Below are 17604 nucleotides of genomic sequence, written 5' to 3'. Positions count from 1 at the left end.
TATGGAAATTTGCACTATAAATTGTCTGAAGTTTGCACTATCTGAAGTTCAAATATAACAAGTTAATTTTGTCCTGAAGTTTGCACTACAAATTGAAGAATTTCAGACTAATTTGTCTGAAGTTTGCACTATGAAGTGAAGTTTTCCCGATTACCTTTGCAAGTTAGGTCAAACTTCAGGTGAAAATATTTTGAAGTTTTGCTTTAATAAGGCCACACTTCAGGCAAAAAAATTCTCAAGTTCAAACTTCAGACATACACAATTGAACTGAAGTTTGCCCTTGCTATGAACTGAAGTTTGCCTGATTGCCTTTGCTAGTCAGGCCAAACTTCAAGCAAAAATATCTGAAGTTTTGCTTTGATAAGGCTACACTTCATGCAAAAAATTTTGAAGTTCAAACTTCAGACATACACAATTGAACTGAAGTTTGCCCTTGCACTATGAACTGAAGTTTGCGTGATTGCCTTTGCAAGTCAGGCAAAAATATCTGAAGTTTTGCTTTGATAAGGCTACACTTCAAGCGAAAAATTATGAAGTTCAAACTTCAGACATACACAATTGAACTGAAGTTTGCCCTTGCACTATGAACTAAAGTTTGCGTAATTGCCTTTGCAAGTCAAACTAAACTTCAGGCAAAAATATCTTAAGTTTTGCTTTGATAAGGCTACACTTCAGGCAAAAAATTCTGAAGTTCAAACTTCAGATATAAATTTTTGCTACTTCAGGCCCGTATGTCTTAAGTTACCCGAAAAATGAATATACTTGTAAATTTTTGTGCAAAGCGGGTATAAATTAAATGGTGACCCAAAAACTAGTTATAGATGCAAATGCCCCTTCACAGTCTGCCAATAAGTTAAAACCACCCATATTAAGCATTATAAGAACTAAAGACGTGTAAAAGAGCTACACAGAGTAATGTTGCGTTACATTCTCCCCCACTTAAAAAGTTTCATCCTAGAATGTTGAAACAAGTCATATCTTTGGTGTGGAAGAGATGTGGATACGTCCAGGGGCGGACCTAGCGTATTACCGATGGGTTCAATTGAGCCCATAACTTTTGATGCGGAGTAAAAATTTACATGTAAAAATTTATTAAAATTACAAAAATAGTAGATATGAACCCATAACTTTACAAATATAATGGGTTCAATAATAAAAACTTTGAAAGTTAAACTCATAGGATTTAAATCCTGGATCCGCCTCTGGATACGTCGCATGTAACTATCGGCTTCCCAAGTGACTTCTTCAGATTCCTCAAAAGAACTTTCATTTAAGCGACTTCTTTAGACCTCAACTTGCGAATTTGCTGGTCCACAATGGTTATGAAACTTCTTTGTAGGATTGCTTATTATCCGAGTTGGAATGGGATAACAAGTACCAGGTTAAGCAAGTACTTCCGTAACATAGAGATATGAGAGTGGATGTACGGATTTAAACTCCAACGGCAAAGCACGACTATACTAAAATTACATAATAAAGAAACTACTAATCACCAATTTTAGTATTAAAATTAATTTAGAACATATAAAAAGAATTTGTGGTGAAAAGAAAATTTCCTTTTGATTATCTATCTAAATAGGTCAATAAGAAGTAAGATACAGACACTCTTTTAAGCATAAGCTCATTCTATCCCAACCTCTTACATGGTTTTGTCCTCGTCAAAAATGGTAAGGCTTCCAATGATATACACAAGTTGTGAGCAACAAGATGAGAGATATATTTGGACCCCAACCATCCATTTGGACCCATCGATTCATCAATCTTCAAGAACATATCGATTCCTTCTAGCACCAAATGCAATCCTCTGCATGGCAATACAAAATCATGATATCATTAGAAAGAAATCGGGTGCCAGGGAGGCATGTACCTGGGTGTGGATCTGTGTAGGAGAAGGTGTTTTCAGGCGCAAAGAGGTGAAGGATATTATAGTAGCAAACTGTTCCACTTAACTGAAAATATTTGGGAATATGCTTTCAATCCTGTGAGAAAACGTATGTAAGTAGGCTTTGTTGATCCATTGGTCGGTATTGATCTAATGTTTGGGACTAAATACTCTGCAACCTGTAAAAATAGACGTGTACACAAAACCTAAGATGAAGCAGGTGAGGACGCGACAGATTTCATATTCATTTAAGCTGTTCCTGGTGAAACTTTCATCTGCCTATTATTAAGGAAATATTTCATTTTCTAACAACAAATAGGAAATCATCTACTTAAGATATTAAAATCTCACCACATCTGCTGGCTCTGCCAAAACGTTAATAAAGAACTTGGCCTGCAATAAACATAAAACTGTTGTAACTTTTTATTTTCAAAAAGAGTGCAAGACAGGCCGTAAATGCAAGAACATAAGTTTTAATCAGCATTTTACCTGCTTCGTGTTGGCACCAGACATTAAAAGATCAGTTGTGACCATCCCAGGCTGCAATGTGAGTTCAATGTGGGTTCAGATATAACAGGATTGAGTGGAGACAAATGATAGAGAAGAGCGAGCAATCACACGTTGGAAGTCCAAATATAAAGAGCCAATTCTAGGATACATAGCAGAATGTAATCTCATAGCCAGGAAAAAGGGCCCCAAAACAAAACTAACAAAGTATTTGAGGTAAACATTTATGGATCTCAACTAAAGTTACATAGGTCCTCAATCCAACAACGCCATATAGGAAATATACATTTTTGCAATGCAACGCTTATCTGCCACAAATATGTTATAAAAACAAATTAGGTCAGTGGGTCTGGAACTTCATCCAATATGCAAAATCAGCAGCTAACAGCTTATATTCTTATATATCTGGAATCTATCATGTCGTCAGCACAAAAGCTTTGATTTGCACCACCATTGGGCGTTGAGACTATCAAGTATCTGCAATTTATCATCTGCATGTAAAATGCAAACTTTGCAAGCAATTCATCAAGGTGGCAAGAATTATGGTGGAATTATAAGTGTAATTGCCACGTTCTCAGAATTGTCCCAGGAAAACAAGATTCAGGGTTCTGTACTACCTTAAGATCAATTTCACATAAATTAGGAACAATATTTGTTTGTCATCATTAGTATGTTTTAAAAATGATGAATTACATGTAAGATGGAATATTTGTTAGGATTTTCTATCTCAAACTTGACAACATAAGGGATGCTTTATACTCATCATTTTTAGGAACTTAACATGCTTATCAGAAAGACGTCAGACAAAAAACGTGGAATATTCAATATACAGCAAAAGAAATGAAAATAACACCCACAAAATATTATAATTCAAATAAAAAAGACAAAAGCAATCTTCTCAATAATCCAAGACACTATAAGATCACAAGATAAATGAAGCAGGGCATACCGATAGATTATGCACTATAACATTTTTAACATCTTGCATTTCCAATTCTGCCTGCAGCAAAATCAAAAAAATCTATGCTGTAATAATTCATCACGAAATATAACAGAGAACAAAGGTGACGCCAGATTGCACAATGACATAACTTTTGCAGCTATCCTACTTTTGCTACATAGAGACGCATCTAAGAAGAATGAAAGCCAGCCAGCATTCAAGTCTTCCAACTGCAGGTTTAACGTTTTGTGAAATGTTGATTAATACTTCATCTATCAAAGTTGTATTTTATGATTTCAAGAATTATGTAATTCCAGTTTTCTGTGGCAGCTGTAAAGGAAAATAATACAGGAAAATAGAAGTATAATCCGTGATTTTTCATGTCTTTAACTAGTCTTGACCTTTATCCTCTCAGCCATTCAACATTTAGGGTGCCAAGCACGTGATGGGTAATTGATCATCCTGGAACTCAAAATTAGCAAAATTAATGTGTCTTAATATCAAACCCAACATTAAATGATCCTGCATAGAGTTGAACAACCAACAAGGGGGGGGGGAGTACATTGAAGGTGTGCCTCATCTAAATGATCCGGCATAGAGTTTGACAACAACCCGGGGAGAAGGGTGAGGGAGTATGATAAAATTGTTAGACAGGACAAATTTCTTTATTTTAGTTCTGTAACACATCCCCTTATGTACGCGCCTACTTCTTTTTCTTTCCCAAGCACATGGATATATTTGTTGATAGGTAGTGGTGAGACTCGAATCGTCTGCCTATTCTAATACAAAATTGAATAGTGTAAGCTGCCTCACAAAACATTAACAATTAGAGAGGGAACATTTTCATATACATATATAAATATTTTTTCGGTCTGCAAACTGAGTACATGCCTGCAATGATTTGGTTAAGTGCACAACACTGCGCTTTGTCGCTCCATATGCAGCAAATCTGAAGAGGGAAGAAGAAACAAGACCCATCACTGAGAAGAACTGCGAGAAGGGACGCAAGTGAGAAACTAGTTGCATTATTCTCACTAGTGACCTCCTATATGAAGTTGATAGCAATGCAATTCCAAGATATTAAAAATAAGGAACGATTAAATCTGAAACAAACAGAAGGGGCACATTCGAAAAAGAAAAATGGAGATGGGAGCAGACAACATAAAGAGAAAACTTGAAGAGACAATCAGGGACATATTGATAATTGTTTAATATTCAAGCATGACACGTTACCAATTTTGTTCCAAAGTATGTTACTTGATCTATTAATGACGCAACATCATGTATTGAAGTCATAACGCCTATAGCCACCAGTAATTATTTGAAGTCATAACGCTTTTACAATTGGTCAGAGGATGTATCATGTAGCAGTACAAGGATTATCATGGAATAGGATCAGCTATGATATTTTGAGCTTCACGATACAGAAAGTTAAGTTTACTCTAGCAACAACCAAATGCGTCTAACTAAAGAAAATTTATTAAGCTGTTTAGATGACTATTGTTTTATCCTTCTTGTCTGAAACAAACTTGAAGTTTGCCTCCCATGAACTTTTTATTAAAATTTAACTTTGGGGCGCTACAGTGAGGTTTCAGAAAACTTGAATCAAAAGCTTTGATTTTTTCCCAGTTCCCTTTGCACTCTTACCCATTTTCTGCTATCAAAGGAAAAAGATGAGGGTGCCGAAAAACAAATCATAATCCAATTTCTTCTTCAGTCCCTTTCTAGAAAATTCTTTTATAGCCTCCCTCCCTCAGATCATGAAGATAAACGGACAAGCAAAAATCTGCAAAGAAACACATGCATGTACTGAAGTAACACATTTAATGGTTCTTAGAAATACTATTCTTGCACGAAGGTTTTCCATAACTTTCTTACCAACTGACTTATAACTTGCATAATGGTTGTACTTAATGAGTTTAAGGTCCAGTTATTAAATGACCAACTTGATGTTTCCACCAAGAGGTTGGTAAAGTTAAGAAAGAACTCTTGTGGTTCCAATTTCAAAAGTAGGGCAAATTCTTGGTTGATGAACTAATGTCAATGGGAAGCAATTTGTGCACCAGGTGAGACATCCAGGTGACATTCCGGGGATATGGAGCAAAATGAGATACTTTTTCTTGATAAGTTATTCACTTCTCAAATATCCCTTATGAAAATGTTCTAGCACACGGCCCCATCTCTTCTGATACATTATGCATAAGTTGAGTGCCATTAGGAAAGGAATAAAGATACCTGGGGGTTGGTCTTCCATCTGAACCAGCCCCATCAATATTAAAAATATGACCTCCTCGAGGCTGATTCTGCATCAAGTTTATAGCCTAAAATAACAAGTGTTAGCAAACAGAGGCTAATCAACAAAGAGGAATTCAACAACTGAGCAACAGAATTTACCTCACGACAACATATCATCAAACCAAGAGTATTTGTAGTGACAACTTGACTGCATGCAAATCGAGTTCATGAAAACCTTCAATAAACAAAGATAGGACACAAGTGAAGTGTAAAAGAGCTCACATTAGATCTTCATCAGAAGCTTCTGCCAGGGGTTTGAAGCTATATGCATTTGATCCTGCATTATTGATCTGCATCATGCTCAAGAATTTGTAAGCAACCAACAAAAATTAGAATATCAACATTTCAACATATAAGTTTCTCAATGACTAAAAACTTAACTTTTCTTCTCAAAGACTAAAACTAAAAGTCATCCTTCATATTTATAAAAACTCTGCTGGTAGTTGTAAAAAGTCATTCTTTAACGGCACATGATGTAAAGAGTTAAGGTTTCGTTATATTGGGGCAGTGAGGTTGTGTATGAAAATAACTCAGTTGTGGTCCTAAAGCGGGGGTGAAGCTGCCAACTTAACTCGACTACGAAACACTAGTATCTATGATATGTAAAACAATGTACGTTAGTTTGCAAGCGGTAAGACTGTATATAACTACAAGTATATACATTTCCAATTTCTGACATGTGGGTCACCTTATGTCGAGATAAATATTTTCGATGACGAAATGCTACACGATTTTTTAAGAGGGCAAGATCTTAAAGATCAAGTGGCTCTAAATATGCTTCAAATGTATGTTAGCACGGAAACTGTGACTCCGAATGAAGTCCCCCATACATTTAACATATTCCCCGACGTGGGTATTTTTGGAGGTACTTTATCGGGTCAAATACCATATGAAACATTTCGGCCTGATTTTAACCAATCTCTATGGAATGTCGATACAAGAATGAGATTTTAGTAGGGGAATGAACAAACACAATATGCTGGAACGACATATCAGCAGACTTCTCAATGTGAATGGTATATGTTTTTAGTATTCCATATCTGTAGCATCATTTTCAGTATTATTGGTGATATCTTTATTGTGCTTATCTTTGCAAGGGATATCGGCCTAAAATGAATTCTTCAATGATGCATTTAGAGGGAATGAATAGTGCATAATGCTGGGGCATCTACTAATTTGAACAACCGAAACATGCGGGACATTTACTAGTTTTAAACAAGCACGTAATGCTGGGACATCTACAAATTTTGACTGGTAGGTCCTATAATTAAATATATTATTTAATTCATTAGAAATTAACATGATTTTTCCTGTTTTTATAGTGGTTATGAAGTAGAAGACGATCCTATAATAACACGGCTGGCCGAACGTATCAACAATAGTAATGTTGCAAATGCACAAAATGAAGAGGATGACAGTGATATACCGAACAAAGCCGATGAGTGGGGCGATGAAATGCCTACTTTAGAATTTAAAAGTGAGGATAAAGAAGCGCAACAGCAACCACGGAGCATGTGCAATACCATACCAACGAGATTCCTTTTCTGGATCACCTCCAAGGTCGGTCTAATATGTTTGCATTCACAAGGGAGTTAGATGATGTTCGTCAACAATGTGGACTGACGATTCGCCATCCGATCTTCGATCAGGTATGCTATTTAGCAGCAAGCAACAATAACATACCAATTGTAATCTCACAAGTGTGTAATCCCACAAATGTGTACAAATTTGGAGTCTTGAAGAAATATAGGGGAATTATGGTTGAAGAGTCTACGAAAAAAATTTGGAAGGCATTTACCTTTCTACTTTCCGGCAATTCACTCTCTGCCTACCCTACCCCCTTTCTTCGTTCTCCTTCCCCGTTTCTCTCCTACCCCGCTTCTCCCCAAGCCCTAGCAGGGGTATCCATCGCCGGCGACCGCCACTACCGGCGTCCCCCTTTCCCCTTCTCGCCTATTGCGCCACCGTACCCGTTCCCTCCCCCCCAAACTCTTTCTCCCTTAGTATTATTACTGTTGTTTTTCTGGTCTGTTGGCTCTCTGCCACCGCACTTGCCGGCGACGTTTGGCAGTTTCCGGCAGCATCAAATTGCTAGGTAACTAAGCAGCAGCGGCAACAGCCCCCCTCCCCCCCCCCAAAACAAACCTTGGTTTAAATATAGTGGTTAAACAAGCGGGAGACCTACGTGCTAGCAGAGCAGAGCACCCCCTGTTGGAGCCTTTGGAAGTGAGCGCGTCAAATTCGCATAGTTGGGTGTTCACCGGGACTACATTCCAGGTTCTACTTTTAAGAGTTGGTACCTCCCGCCTTCTTGCCTTGTTCTTCTTGTGATTCATTTAATTTACGGCCATTATTAGTTCGCTTTCGGTCTAGACTTACTACTAGCGTGCCTGTACATGTAGCTTGTTTTCTTTAAGGTTGGTCCGTTGCTTGTTTTTGCATTAGCGATTGCCTGAATCAACTGTAGGCTTTAGTGGTTGCGGCCTTTGATGGTAGATTAAAGTCATGTCCTCGGGGGGGGGGGTTTAGGGTAGGGGTAAGAGGAGTAAGGGAACCATTAGGTTGAGAATTGGGTCGTGGAACATAGGGACGTTGACGGGTAAGTCTATAGAGTTAGCTAAGATTCTCCAGAAGAGAAAGGTCAACATAGCATGTGTCAAGGAGACTAGGTGGGTAGGGTCGAAGGCGAAGGATGCGGAAGGGTTTAAAATGTGGTACTCAGGGATTACGAAGGGTAAGAACGGAGTAGGTATTTTGGTGGATAGGGACCTCAGAGAATCAGTGGTTGAGGTTAAGCGGGTGAATGATAGATTGATGGCTATTAAGTTAGTGGTTGGAGAGCTCAATCTGAATGTCATTAGCGCGTACGCACCCCATGTGGGTTTAGACGAGGAGGTTAAGAGGCGTTTTCTATGAGGATCTATACGAGGTTATGCGTCGTATTCCGCCTTCTGAGAAGCTGTTTATAGGAGGGGATTTTAATGGGCATATTGGGACGAATGTTGGGGGTTATGATGAGGTTCATGGTGGTTTCGGCTTTGGGACTAGGAACAGAGGAGGTGATGCTTTGTTGGATTTCGCTAAGGCTTTTAAGTTGATGATAGCGAATTCTAATTTTCCTAAGAGGGATGAGCATTTGGTTACTTTCCAAAGTATGGTGGCTAAGACTCAGATTGATTACCTTCTCCTCAGGAGGGGTGATAAAGTTCTTTGCAAGGATTACAAAGTTATCCCGAGTGAGTCCCTCGCGACACAACATAGGCTCTTGGTGATGGACGTCGGCATCATAATAAAGAAGAAGAAGCGGGTTATCTGGAGTCGTCCGAGGATCAGGTGAGGAGCTTTGTCTAAGGATAAAGCGCAGGAGTAGGAGAGGAAGTTGATGGATATGGGGGCCTGGAGGAGTAGTGGGGACGCGAGTGCCATGCGGACAATGACGGCGAACTGTATTAGGGAGGCCGTGAAGGAGGTGTTAGGGGTCTCGAAGGGTTACTCTGGGGGGTACAGAGGAGATTGGTGGTGGAATGAAGAGGTTCAAGGAAAAGTGGAGGCCAAGAAAGCGGCATACTTGAAGTTAGTGGAGAGCTCAGATGAGGAGGAGAGAAGAGCGAATAGAGAAAGGTACAAGAAGGCTAGAAAGGAGGCGAAACTAGCAGTCACGGAGGCCAAGAATGCAGCGTTTGGTCGCTTGTATAAAGAATTAGGGGACAAAGGCGAGGACAAGAAGTTATTTCGGCTGGCCAAGGTGAGAGAGAAAGGCGCGTGATTTGGATCAAGTGAGGTGCATCAAGGACGAGGATGACAGAGTTTTAATGAATGAGGCTCAGATTAAGTAGAGATGGCAGACTTACTTTCACAAACTTCTGAATGAGGAGGGGGATAGAGACATTGTGTTGGGTGATTTGGAGCACTCCGAGAGTCACCGTGATTTTGGGTATTGTAGGCGTATTAAGGTCGAGGAGGTCGTGGGGGCTATGCGTAAGATGAGCAGGGGCAGAGCGATTGGGCTAGATGAAATTCCGGTTGAGTTTTGGAGGTATGTGGGTAGAGGGCGTAGAGTGGTTGACAAGATTGTTTAACATTATTTTTAGGACGGAAAAGATGCCAGAGGAATGGAGATGGAGTACGATGATTCCGTTGTATAAGAACAAAGGTGATATTCAGAATTGCAACAACTATAGGGGTATTAAGTTGCTTAGTCATACTATGAAAGTGTGGGAGAGGGTGGTGGAAGTGAGGGTGAGGAGGTCGGTGTCTATATCAGAGAACCAATTCGGGTTAATGCCTGGCCGTTCAACTACGGAAGCTATCCATCTTATCAGGAGGTTGGTGGAACAGTACAGGGATAGGAAGAAAGATTTACACATGGTGTTTATTGACCTAGAGAAAGCGTACAACAAGGTCCCGAGAGAGGTTCTTTGGAGGTGTTTGGAGGCTAAAGGTGTTCTGGTAACATACATTAAGGTGATTAGGGACATGTATGATGGAACTAAGACTCAGGTTAGCACAATGGGAGGTAACTCGGAGCATTTTCCGGTGGTTATGGGGTTGCACCAAGGATCAGCGCTCAGTCCTTTCCTATTTGCCTTGGCGATGGACACTCTGACGCACCATATTCAGGGAGAGGTGCCATGGTGTATGTTATTTGCTGATGATATAGTCCTGATTGATGAGATGCGAGGCGGTGTTGGCGAGAGGCTGGAGGTTTGGAGACAAACCCTGGAGTCTAAGGGTTTCAAGTTGAGCAGGACTAAGACAGAATACTTGGAGTGCAAGTTCAGTGACGCGATGGGGGAAGCGGACAGAGATGTGAGGCTTGATTCACAAGTCTTCCCCAAGAAAGGGAGTTTTAAGTATCTTGGGTCTAGTATCCAGGGGAACGGGGAGATTGACGAGGATGTCATACACCGTATAGGGGCGGGATGGATGAAATGGAGGTTAGCATTTGGCGTCTTGTGTGACAAAAAGGTGCCACCATAACTTAAAGGCAAATTTTATAGAGCGGTGATTAGACCGGCTATGTTGTATGGGGCAGAATGTTGGCCAGTCAAGAACTCTCATATCCAGAAGATGAAAGTAGCAGAAATGAGGATGTTGAGGTGGATGTGCGGGCATACTAGGTTGGATAAGATTAGGAATAAGGATATTCGGGCTAAGGTGGGGGGTGCGCCCATAGATGACAAAATGCGGGAAGCGAGGCTTAGATGGTTCGGGCACGTGCGGAGGAGAAGCCTTGACGCCCCGGTTAGGAGGTGCGAGCGGTTGGCTTTGTCAGGCATGAGAAGAGGTAGAGGGCGGCCTAAGAAATATTGGGAGAGGTGATCAGGCAGGACATGGCGCAACTCCAGCTCACCGAGGACATGACCTTAGATAGGAAGACTTGGAGGGCAAGCATTAGGGTCGTAGGTTAGTAGGTAGTTGAGCGTTTTTCTTCCCTGTTGAGGGTGTCGGGCTAGTTTGTAGTGTTTTGCTTTAGATTATTAGTAGTACTTCTTGTGTTTGTATTGTTTTCTGCTCCGATTGCCTAGTAACTTTCCATTATTCTGATTATTGATATTGCTTTTTCCATTTATATTTTTTTGATTCTTAGGTTGCTGGCACTGTCTTCTTGACGTATGTGGTTGTTATTGTTCCATTGCCTCTTTTTCATCTCCTTGTTCCGAGAGTCTTTCGGAAACAGCCTCTCTACCCTTCGGGGTAGGGGTAAGGTCTGCATACACACTACCCTCCCCAGACCCCACACGTGGGATTATACTGGGTTGTTGTTGTAATTTGCAGGAGATGGAAAGAAGGTTGTCGCTGGATGCTTTACGCTAAGTTGGTTGAAAAGATTGGCAAATGTCACAGCAATCACAATTGTGAAATGGGCGTAATCGCTTAAGATCATTTTAACTTGGATACTGATATGACTGCTCATGTGTTGATTCCATTTATTCAAACGAATTCATAGTGCAAGGTGAAAGATTGTATAACTACAATTAAAAGCACGTATGGCAGTACGATAACAAAAGAAAGGCGTATCTCGGGCTTTTGAGTTGGTATCTGGTAACTGGGACTAGTCATTTTCCACTTTGCATATATACATGGCTGCTCTCCAATACTTCAATCCTGGAACCGTTGTTGAAAGGTTGCACGACGATACTTTGAAAAAAAAAAGTTTCCAAATATGTATTTTCTGCATTTAAACCATGCATCTATAGCTTCGTGCATTGTCGGCCAGTTATCACAATAGACGACACGACACTTACGTCTATGAAAATTATGAGATGAAGCTATTGATTGCAGATGGAGTTGATGTAAATGGTAATATATTTCCGCTCACTTTTGCAACTGTGGCTAAGGAAAGTCGTAGTAATGAACATCGTTTTTTAACCTATTGAAGCAATATGTGGTGTAGGAGCGCTCATGAATTTGTCTAATATCTGATTGCTATCATGTAATTCTCAATATTGTATTCTTTGGTTGAATGTAAGGAGCCCGCTGGCTACCATCGTTATTGTGTTAGGCATTTAAAGAGTAATTTTGTCAAGGCATTTCCTAATAAGCAACTTGAAAACCTTATGTGGATGGCTGCCATAGATCATTAAGAAAAAACACTCGACGGATAGAACTGATTCGACAAACGAACCAAGAAGCGTATAACCTGTTGTAGACGAACCAAGAAGCGTATAATCAGTTGTCACGTATACCGCCGGATAAATGAAAATTACAGAAGATGGGGATACTTATAGCTAATTAGTCTGCGTCATTTAATGGATTGGCAAAGACTGCTAGAGGGCTACCAGATACTGCAATAGACAGAATCACAGTTGGCCAAATTGTGGAGTGATTGGTGGAAAAATCACAAGTAGCCAAATTTTGTAGAACAAGGGAGTAAAAATTATGGTGAAACCCAAAAACCGGTTCGACCAATATGAGCATTAAACAAAGTGACATGAAATTGTGGACTACACCAAGGAACGTGGTGTATTTGAAGTCAAAACTTTTGTGCATAATGGTCACGGGCTAGCACGCACAAGCTTCATGAGAGAACCAAGAGCTATACAGGCAATAAATGGAAATCCTACCATATTCCATGCTCTCATTTGTGAAGTCTTGCGAGCATGTCATAGTAGCCATGACATATGTCAGTATAAATTACACCCTGGCAAGCTACTCATATACATATAGGGGGCAGTTCGAACCACTCGGTGATGAGGTATATTGGCCAGAATCAGCCTTTAGTAAGGTTGCTTATAAAAAATATTTGCGTCGAAAAAGAATCCAAAAAAGAACTCAAATTCCAAATCAGATGGATGTTAGACCTTCTCGATATTATGTGGAATTTGCAAGCAAACAGGACAAGATAGGCATAATTGCCCAAGCTAGGCTCATGGTGGCAGTACCTCTAGGCATTAATAATTCGGAAAAGGATCATATATGTCCCTCTACTAGCTAAAATAAGCTAGATTACCTCCTATTATACTATTTGACTAAAATTGTCCCCACCGTTCAAGTCTCTCCTTCAAAATACCCCTCTGCCGTCAAATACTAATTTTAAATTAAAAAAAGTCATGCGTCAGATTCCTATTGGCTAAATTAAACCCACCTCTCTTTTTTCTTTTACCCAACCGACCCGCCCAAATAATCTTACCCACCCGAAACCAACTCAGTAAAAAAACCCTAAAAGTACACACTCTCTCCAACCTCACCTTTTCCTTCTTCCTTCAGCAACTCATTCCTCCATTCAACCCCATAGTACTTGGAGGAAGAAGGATTTGTACTAATGTTGAGATGACGAATGATCTCTTTTAATGTTGTTATATTTCAAAGAGAATATTAAGAAGATTCCTCATCAATTCAAAGAATAAAAACTTCAAAAGGTTTGGTTTAAAATGGTGGAAAATGCTGCAGAATATGGAAGTGCTGTTATAAATGGGGAAATTCACTGGTATAACATCAGAATTAGCTATCCAAATAGATGCAGCCAACTATGTACCAATTTGAAAGTGGCCACCTGTTTCAGCACAAGTAATAGTTGACACTCCTGAAACTATACAAAACTGAGTCACAACAAGAAAAATGGGCATGAGTTGCATGAAGATTCTTGTCTTTGATGAAGCAGACCACATGTTTGGCAGAGATAATTGATTCTCTATCAGCACTTACTATAATTCCTTTGATTTTTTCGATAGTTATACATGTATTTCTTTTTTTCTTTTTTAAATCAGTTTTCTTTTTGTGTTGGTGTAGAATTTTTAGATTTAGCGCTTAGTTTCATAGATGAAAGGTAGCACTGAGCTTAATGTGCTAAGTATTTGAATGTTAAATTTTCAATCTTCATTGTTTGAGGAATTTGCTCTAAATGTTAACAATTTATGATTTTGACCTTTCGATGACTTTTTTCTTTTTCTTTTTTAGGGATGTATGTGAGATCAGATTCTTTTTGGGTTGTGCCATTGATTCGCCCGTAGTATTTAGAGGAATGAGTTATTGGAAAGAAGGAAAGGGTAAGGTTGGGGAAGATGACAGATGAGAGATTTGGGTGGGTCAGCTGGGTCAAAGAGAAAAGGGTGGGTTTAGTTAGCCAATAGGAATCTGACACCTGGCTTTTTATACTTTAAAATTGGAATTTGAAGGTAGATGGGTATTTTAAACGAGAGACTTGAACGGTGGGGATAATTTTAATCAAATAGTATAACGGGGGGCACATCTAGCTTATTTTAGCTAGTAGAGAGACATATATGACCCTTTTCCGTTAATAATTTTAAAATTTTGTGTTTGCACTAGTTAATGTGTTGTTTGTATGAATTTTCAATGTTATTGTTTGAGTTTTGTAATGTTGAATGTGTATGAATTTTCAATTTCCGTGTTTGCATTGTTTAATGTATTGTTTGTATGAATTTTGTGTTTAATGATATTTGGTTTGAAGCATTTTAATTTCTCAACTTATTCATTGTATCGCACTTAATTTTTGCTGAATTTCAGAATAACAAAGTGTTTTTTTTCTTGACAAGTCCATAGGACTACTTAACAAACTAAGTAATGATCTAGAAAACACTAGCAAGCATATACAAATATGGAAAACAGAACTAACAAGTTAAGAAGCTCAATAAAACATACAGAGACAAACTTTGTCTTCCTCATTGTCCGGTACCACCTCGTCTTCATCTTCGCCTACATCTTCCCCTTCCCTTCTTCTTCTTCTTCTCCTTATTGTTCAACTTCATCCTCTTTGAAACATTCGTTTGCACCGAAGAACAACAAACAACAACAACAAAGTTTAGTCCCAGTTATGATTCTTCGTTTGCACCGAAGAATCATAGTTTAGTCCCAGTTATCACACATTTCTTGAATCTTGACTATCATCAAACATACCACTTGCTTGGTTTTGGCAGCAATATGGCACTCCACAATCCAATGTTTGTGATAAATATGTTGCAAGCCCTTTCCACTATTCATTGTTGGATATAACCAAATAAGAAAAAATCTCAATTCAACTTTTCACTTTCTAATAGGCCCAATTTTTCACAAACAAATCTTTGAGATGGGAAATCTCTTCATCCGCTTGAAGGAAGTTAGGATCTTCCAAAGCATGAAAGTTGGCGAGTGATTTTTCCATCTCAAAGATTTCTTTGTACAAGGCCAGGATAACTTGTGGTTAATCTATGAATCGGATGGTCTGAAAAGTTGCTAATAACGCTTGTGGTACAGGCAGATTATGCTAGCAACATAAGACTTCATAATGGCACCTCTTCGAAGACAACTCAACCCACCTACTTTTCAACCCCAAATCCACACACCTTCTGTCTTTGTAGAGTGTGCATCACCCTACATAATGTGTCCAACGATTTTGAGATCTGTATAGATATAGATGGGTTGATTTTCTAAAGGACGAAGAATACTATACCATATGTCATCTGAAAGGTCAGTATAACAACCGAGCATGTTTGTTTCAAAATATGTTTCAAGTTCATTCAATGTCCAACTCCTACCATAGGGATTTCTTCAGCTACCCTCCCCTTTTTGCCTTTTCTAAACCAACTGTTACAAGAAAGTTTTTAAGGCATAGTTCAACACTTATAAAGTGACTTTTAGGCTGAAATGTTGAGAATAATTTGGTAAATATGGTATGTATTGTATTTATAATGGGCTGAACTTGTCTTATTGTGTAAACGAAACTTAAAGTAACATTCTTTGCATGGATGAATATTAGAAGTACACTGCAATTTTTGGAAAAACAATTACATTCTCTTGCTTTAAATGACATAACTCAATAAGAATCAATGTTATGTACAATGTTATACAATTTTTAATGCGACTTTAATAATTGTAAGTAGATTCACCTACTTCACAACATATACAAATCAATGACATGTTAATTGTAAGTAGATTCACCTACTTCACAACATATACAAATCAATGACATGTATTACTTGTCAATAAGTGAACGAAGAGACCTATGTTGTACACGTTTTTTAATAAGAGTTACGGTGTACACGTTTTTTAACAATTTTTTATGTTGGAACTTCGGCAGAGTGAGTCTCCTCTGTACCGATATCAATCCAAGTATTTTTACAACAAGCAAACATGTCCAGAAACCATAAGAAATTACACAAACTCGCTAAATTAAGGCTGTGTGAGGGTAGGTCTATTTTCTTTCTCTTAACTCAGAAGTTCTTTTTCTTTTTAGTAAGATAGTAGTGGATCGAGAAAGCAAAGCTTAAAAGGCGAACGTGCTCTACCTACCCTCTCTTGTTTCAGGTATTCCATTCGTTCTCAAAGTATATAGCTCTAGTAGTCCTTTCTGCCTATTACACTCCTTCGCTCTAGTGATCGCTTCGTATACTACGCTTCTTATCCAGCGTATTGAACTCGTTTATTCCACTCGCTTCCTAACTCTAAGAGTAACTCCTCTTTTTAGAATTATTGAAGAAACTACTAACTCTAACTATCTAACTGCACTGATCTGGGTCGATCTCACTGACCCCTTGCTTCACCATGCCCAAGCCGGAGGCTAAGGAGAGCAGAATATGGTGAAGGTGGATACCGCTCATCAAGAGCTTGGTTAAGTGTCTAAGACCGTATGCCTTGCTGATTGGATCTGACTCTGTTCTATAGTTATCTAATATCTTTCTTTTTCCTACCTCCCCTACGAAGGGAAGTACAAAGGAAGCTGCTTCGAAGTTGAAGGGGCTCGTCCATTCACTATATGTCTGTAATTTCATACATAAAGAGGAAGATTTAAAACTCATCGATCTCCTTACCGCTCTGTGGGGGTCTTCATTCACTCCTCTTACTTTCCCTACTTCTAGGGAAAAAGAAAAAGAAATGTTGAACAAAAACGATCTTTCTAAAGTTAAGGCAGCAGATCGGTCAACTGCGGGACGGGGACGGGGCCAGGAGCAGCAGTAGGAGAAGCGATAAGCCCTTCAATCTACTCCTCAAAGCAAGAATGGAGGGCAACTTTCTTAATAATTCAAATAGATCTGCTCACATCAAGGGAAGCTCTTCATTAACTGAGAAGCTCATTAGCTCGCCTTTGACTCTAGCCTCTCATTTAACTCGCAACTTACTCAACTTCCCAGTCCCTCGTGAGTGTGGCACGCAGCTCTACATCTTTTCCTACCTATAGACAGGGGACTGCTACTCATAACTACTAGCTATTCATCTAGCCCACGATAGCGAAGGCTCAAAAAAAAGATTGAATGAGGTCACTAACATTGAATCATCATAAGGAAGCCTAGAAGTCCGTGATTGACTAGCCGACGCTTCTGCCTTTCCACTTTCCATGAGTCAAAAAATGTAACGATAGCTAAGAGAACTAGAGCGAAATACTTGTAGCGAGTAAAAAACGATTTCACAAAGTTTCAAATAAAATAGTACGAGTTGTAAAAGTGTAACAGCTATATAGAACCACCTTTGGCCGGTCTCACATCTTCCCATCCTCTGCTTAGTTGTCTCATTTACATCGATCCTGAACAACATCCATCCAAGTATT

At 39.1% G+C, this 17604-nt stretch overlaps 1 protein-coding gene across 1 annotated transcript in view; it reads right to left on the bottom strand.

The window, feature by feature from the left end:
• Nucleotides 1-1471: 1471 nt before the first annotated feature.
• Nucleotides 1472-17604, bottom strand: part of LOC104104750 (chlorophyll(ide) b reductase NOL, chloroplastic) — a 45774-nt gene continuing 29641 nt past the window's right edge. Inside the window, exons 5-13 of the mRNA XM_009612902.4 lie at nt 5847-5914; nt 5724-5772; nt 5565-5650; nt 4221-4278; nt 3339-3389; nt 2372-2422; nt 2234-2275; nt 1951-2061; nt 1472-1804 (exon numbers count right to left, since the gene is read on the bottom strand). Of these exons, the coding sequence (XP_009611197.1) occupies nt 1757-1804; nt 1951-2061; nt 2234-2275; nt 2372-2422; nt 3339-3389; nt 4221-4278; nt 5565-5650; nt 5724-5772; nt 5847-5914 (564 nt within the window). The 3' untranslated portion in view covers nt 1472-1756. The remainder of the gene's footprint in view (nt 1805-1950; nt 2062-2233; nt 2276-2371; nt 2423-3338; nt 3390-4220; nt 4279-5564; nt 5651-5723; nt 5773-5846; nt 5915-17604) is intronic.

Source organism: Nicotiana tomentosiformis, chromosome 12, assembly GCF_000390325.3.
Source record: "Nicotiana tomentosiformis chromosome 12, ASM39032v3, whole genome shotgun sequence".
Taxonomy (NCBI): Eukaryota; Viridiplantae; Streptophyta; class Magnoliopsida; order Solanales; family Solanaceae; genus Nicotiana; species Nicotiana tomentosiformis.
The sequence above is the reverse complement of the archived record's forward strand: the minus strand, read 5'-3'. Positions and strand labels throughout refer to the sequence as shown.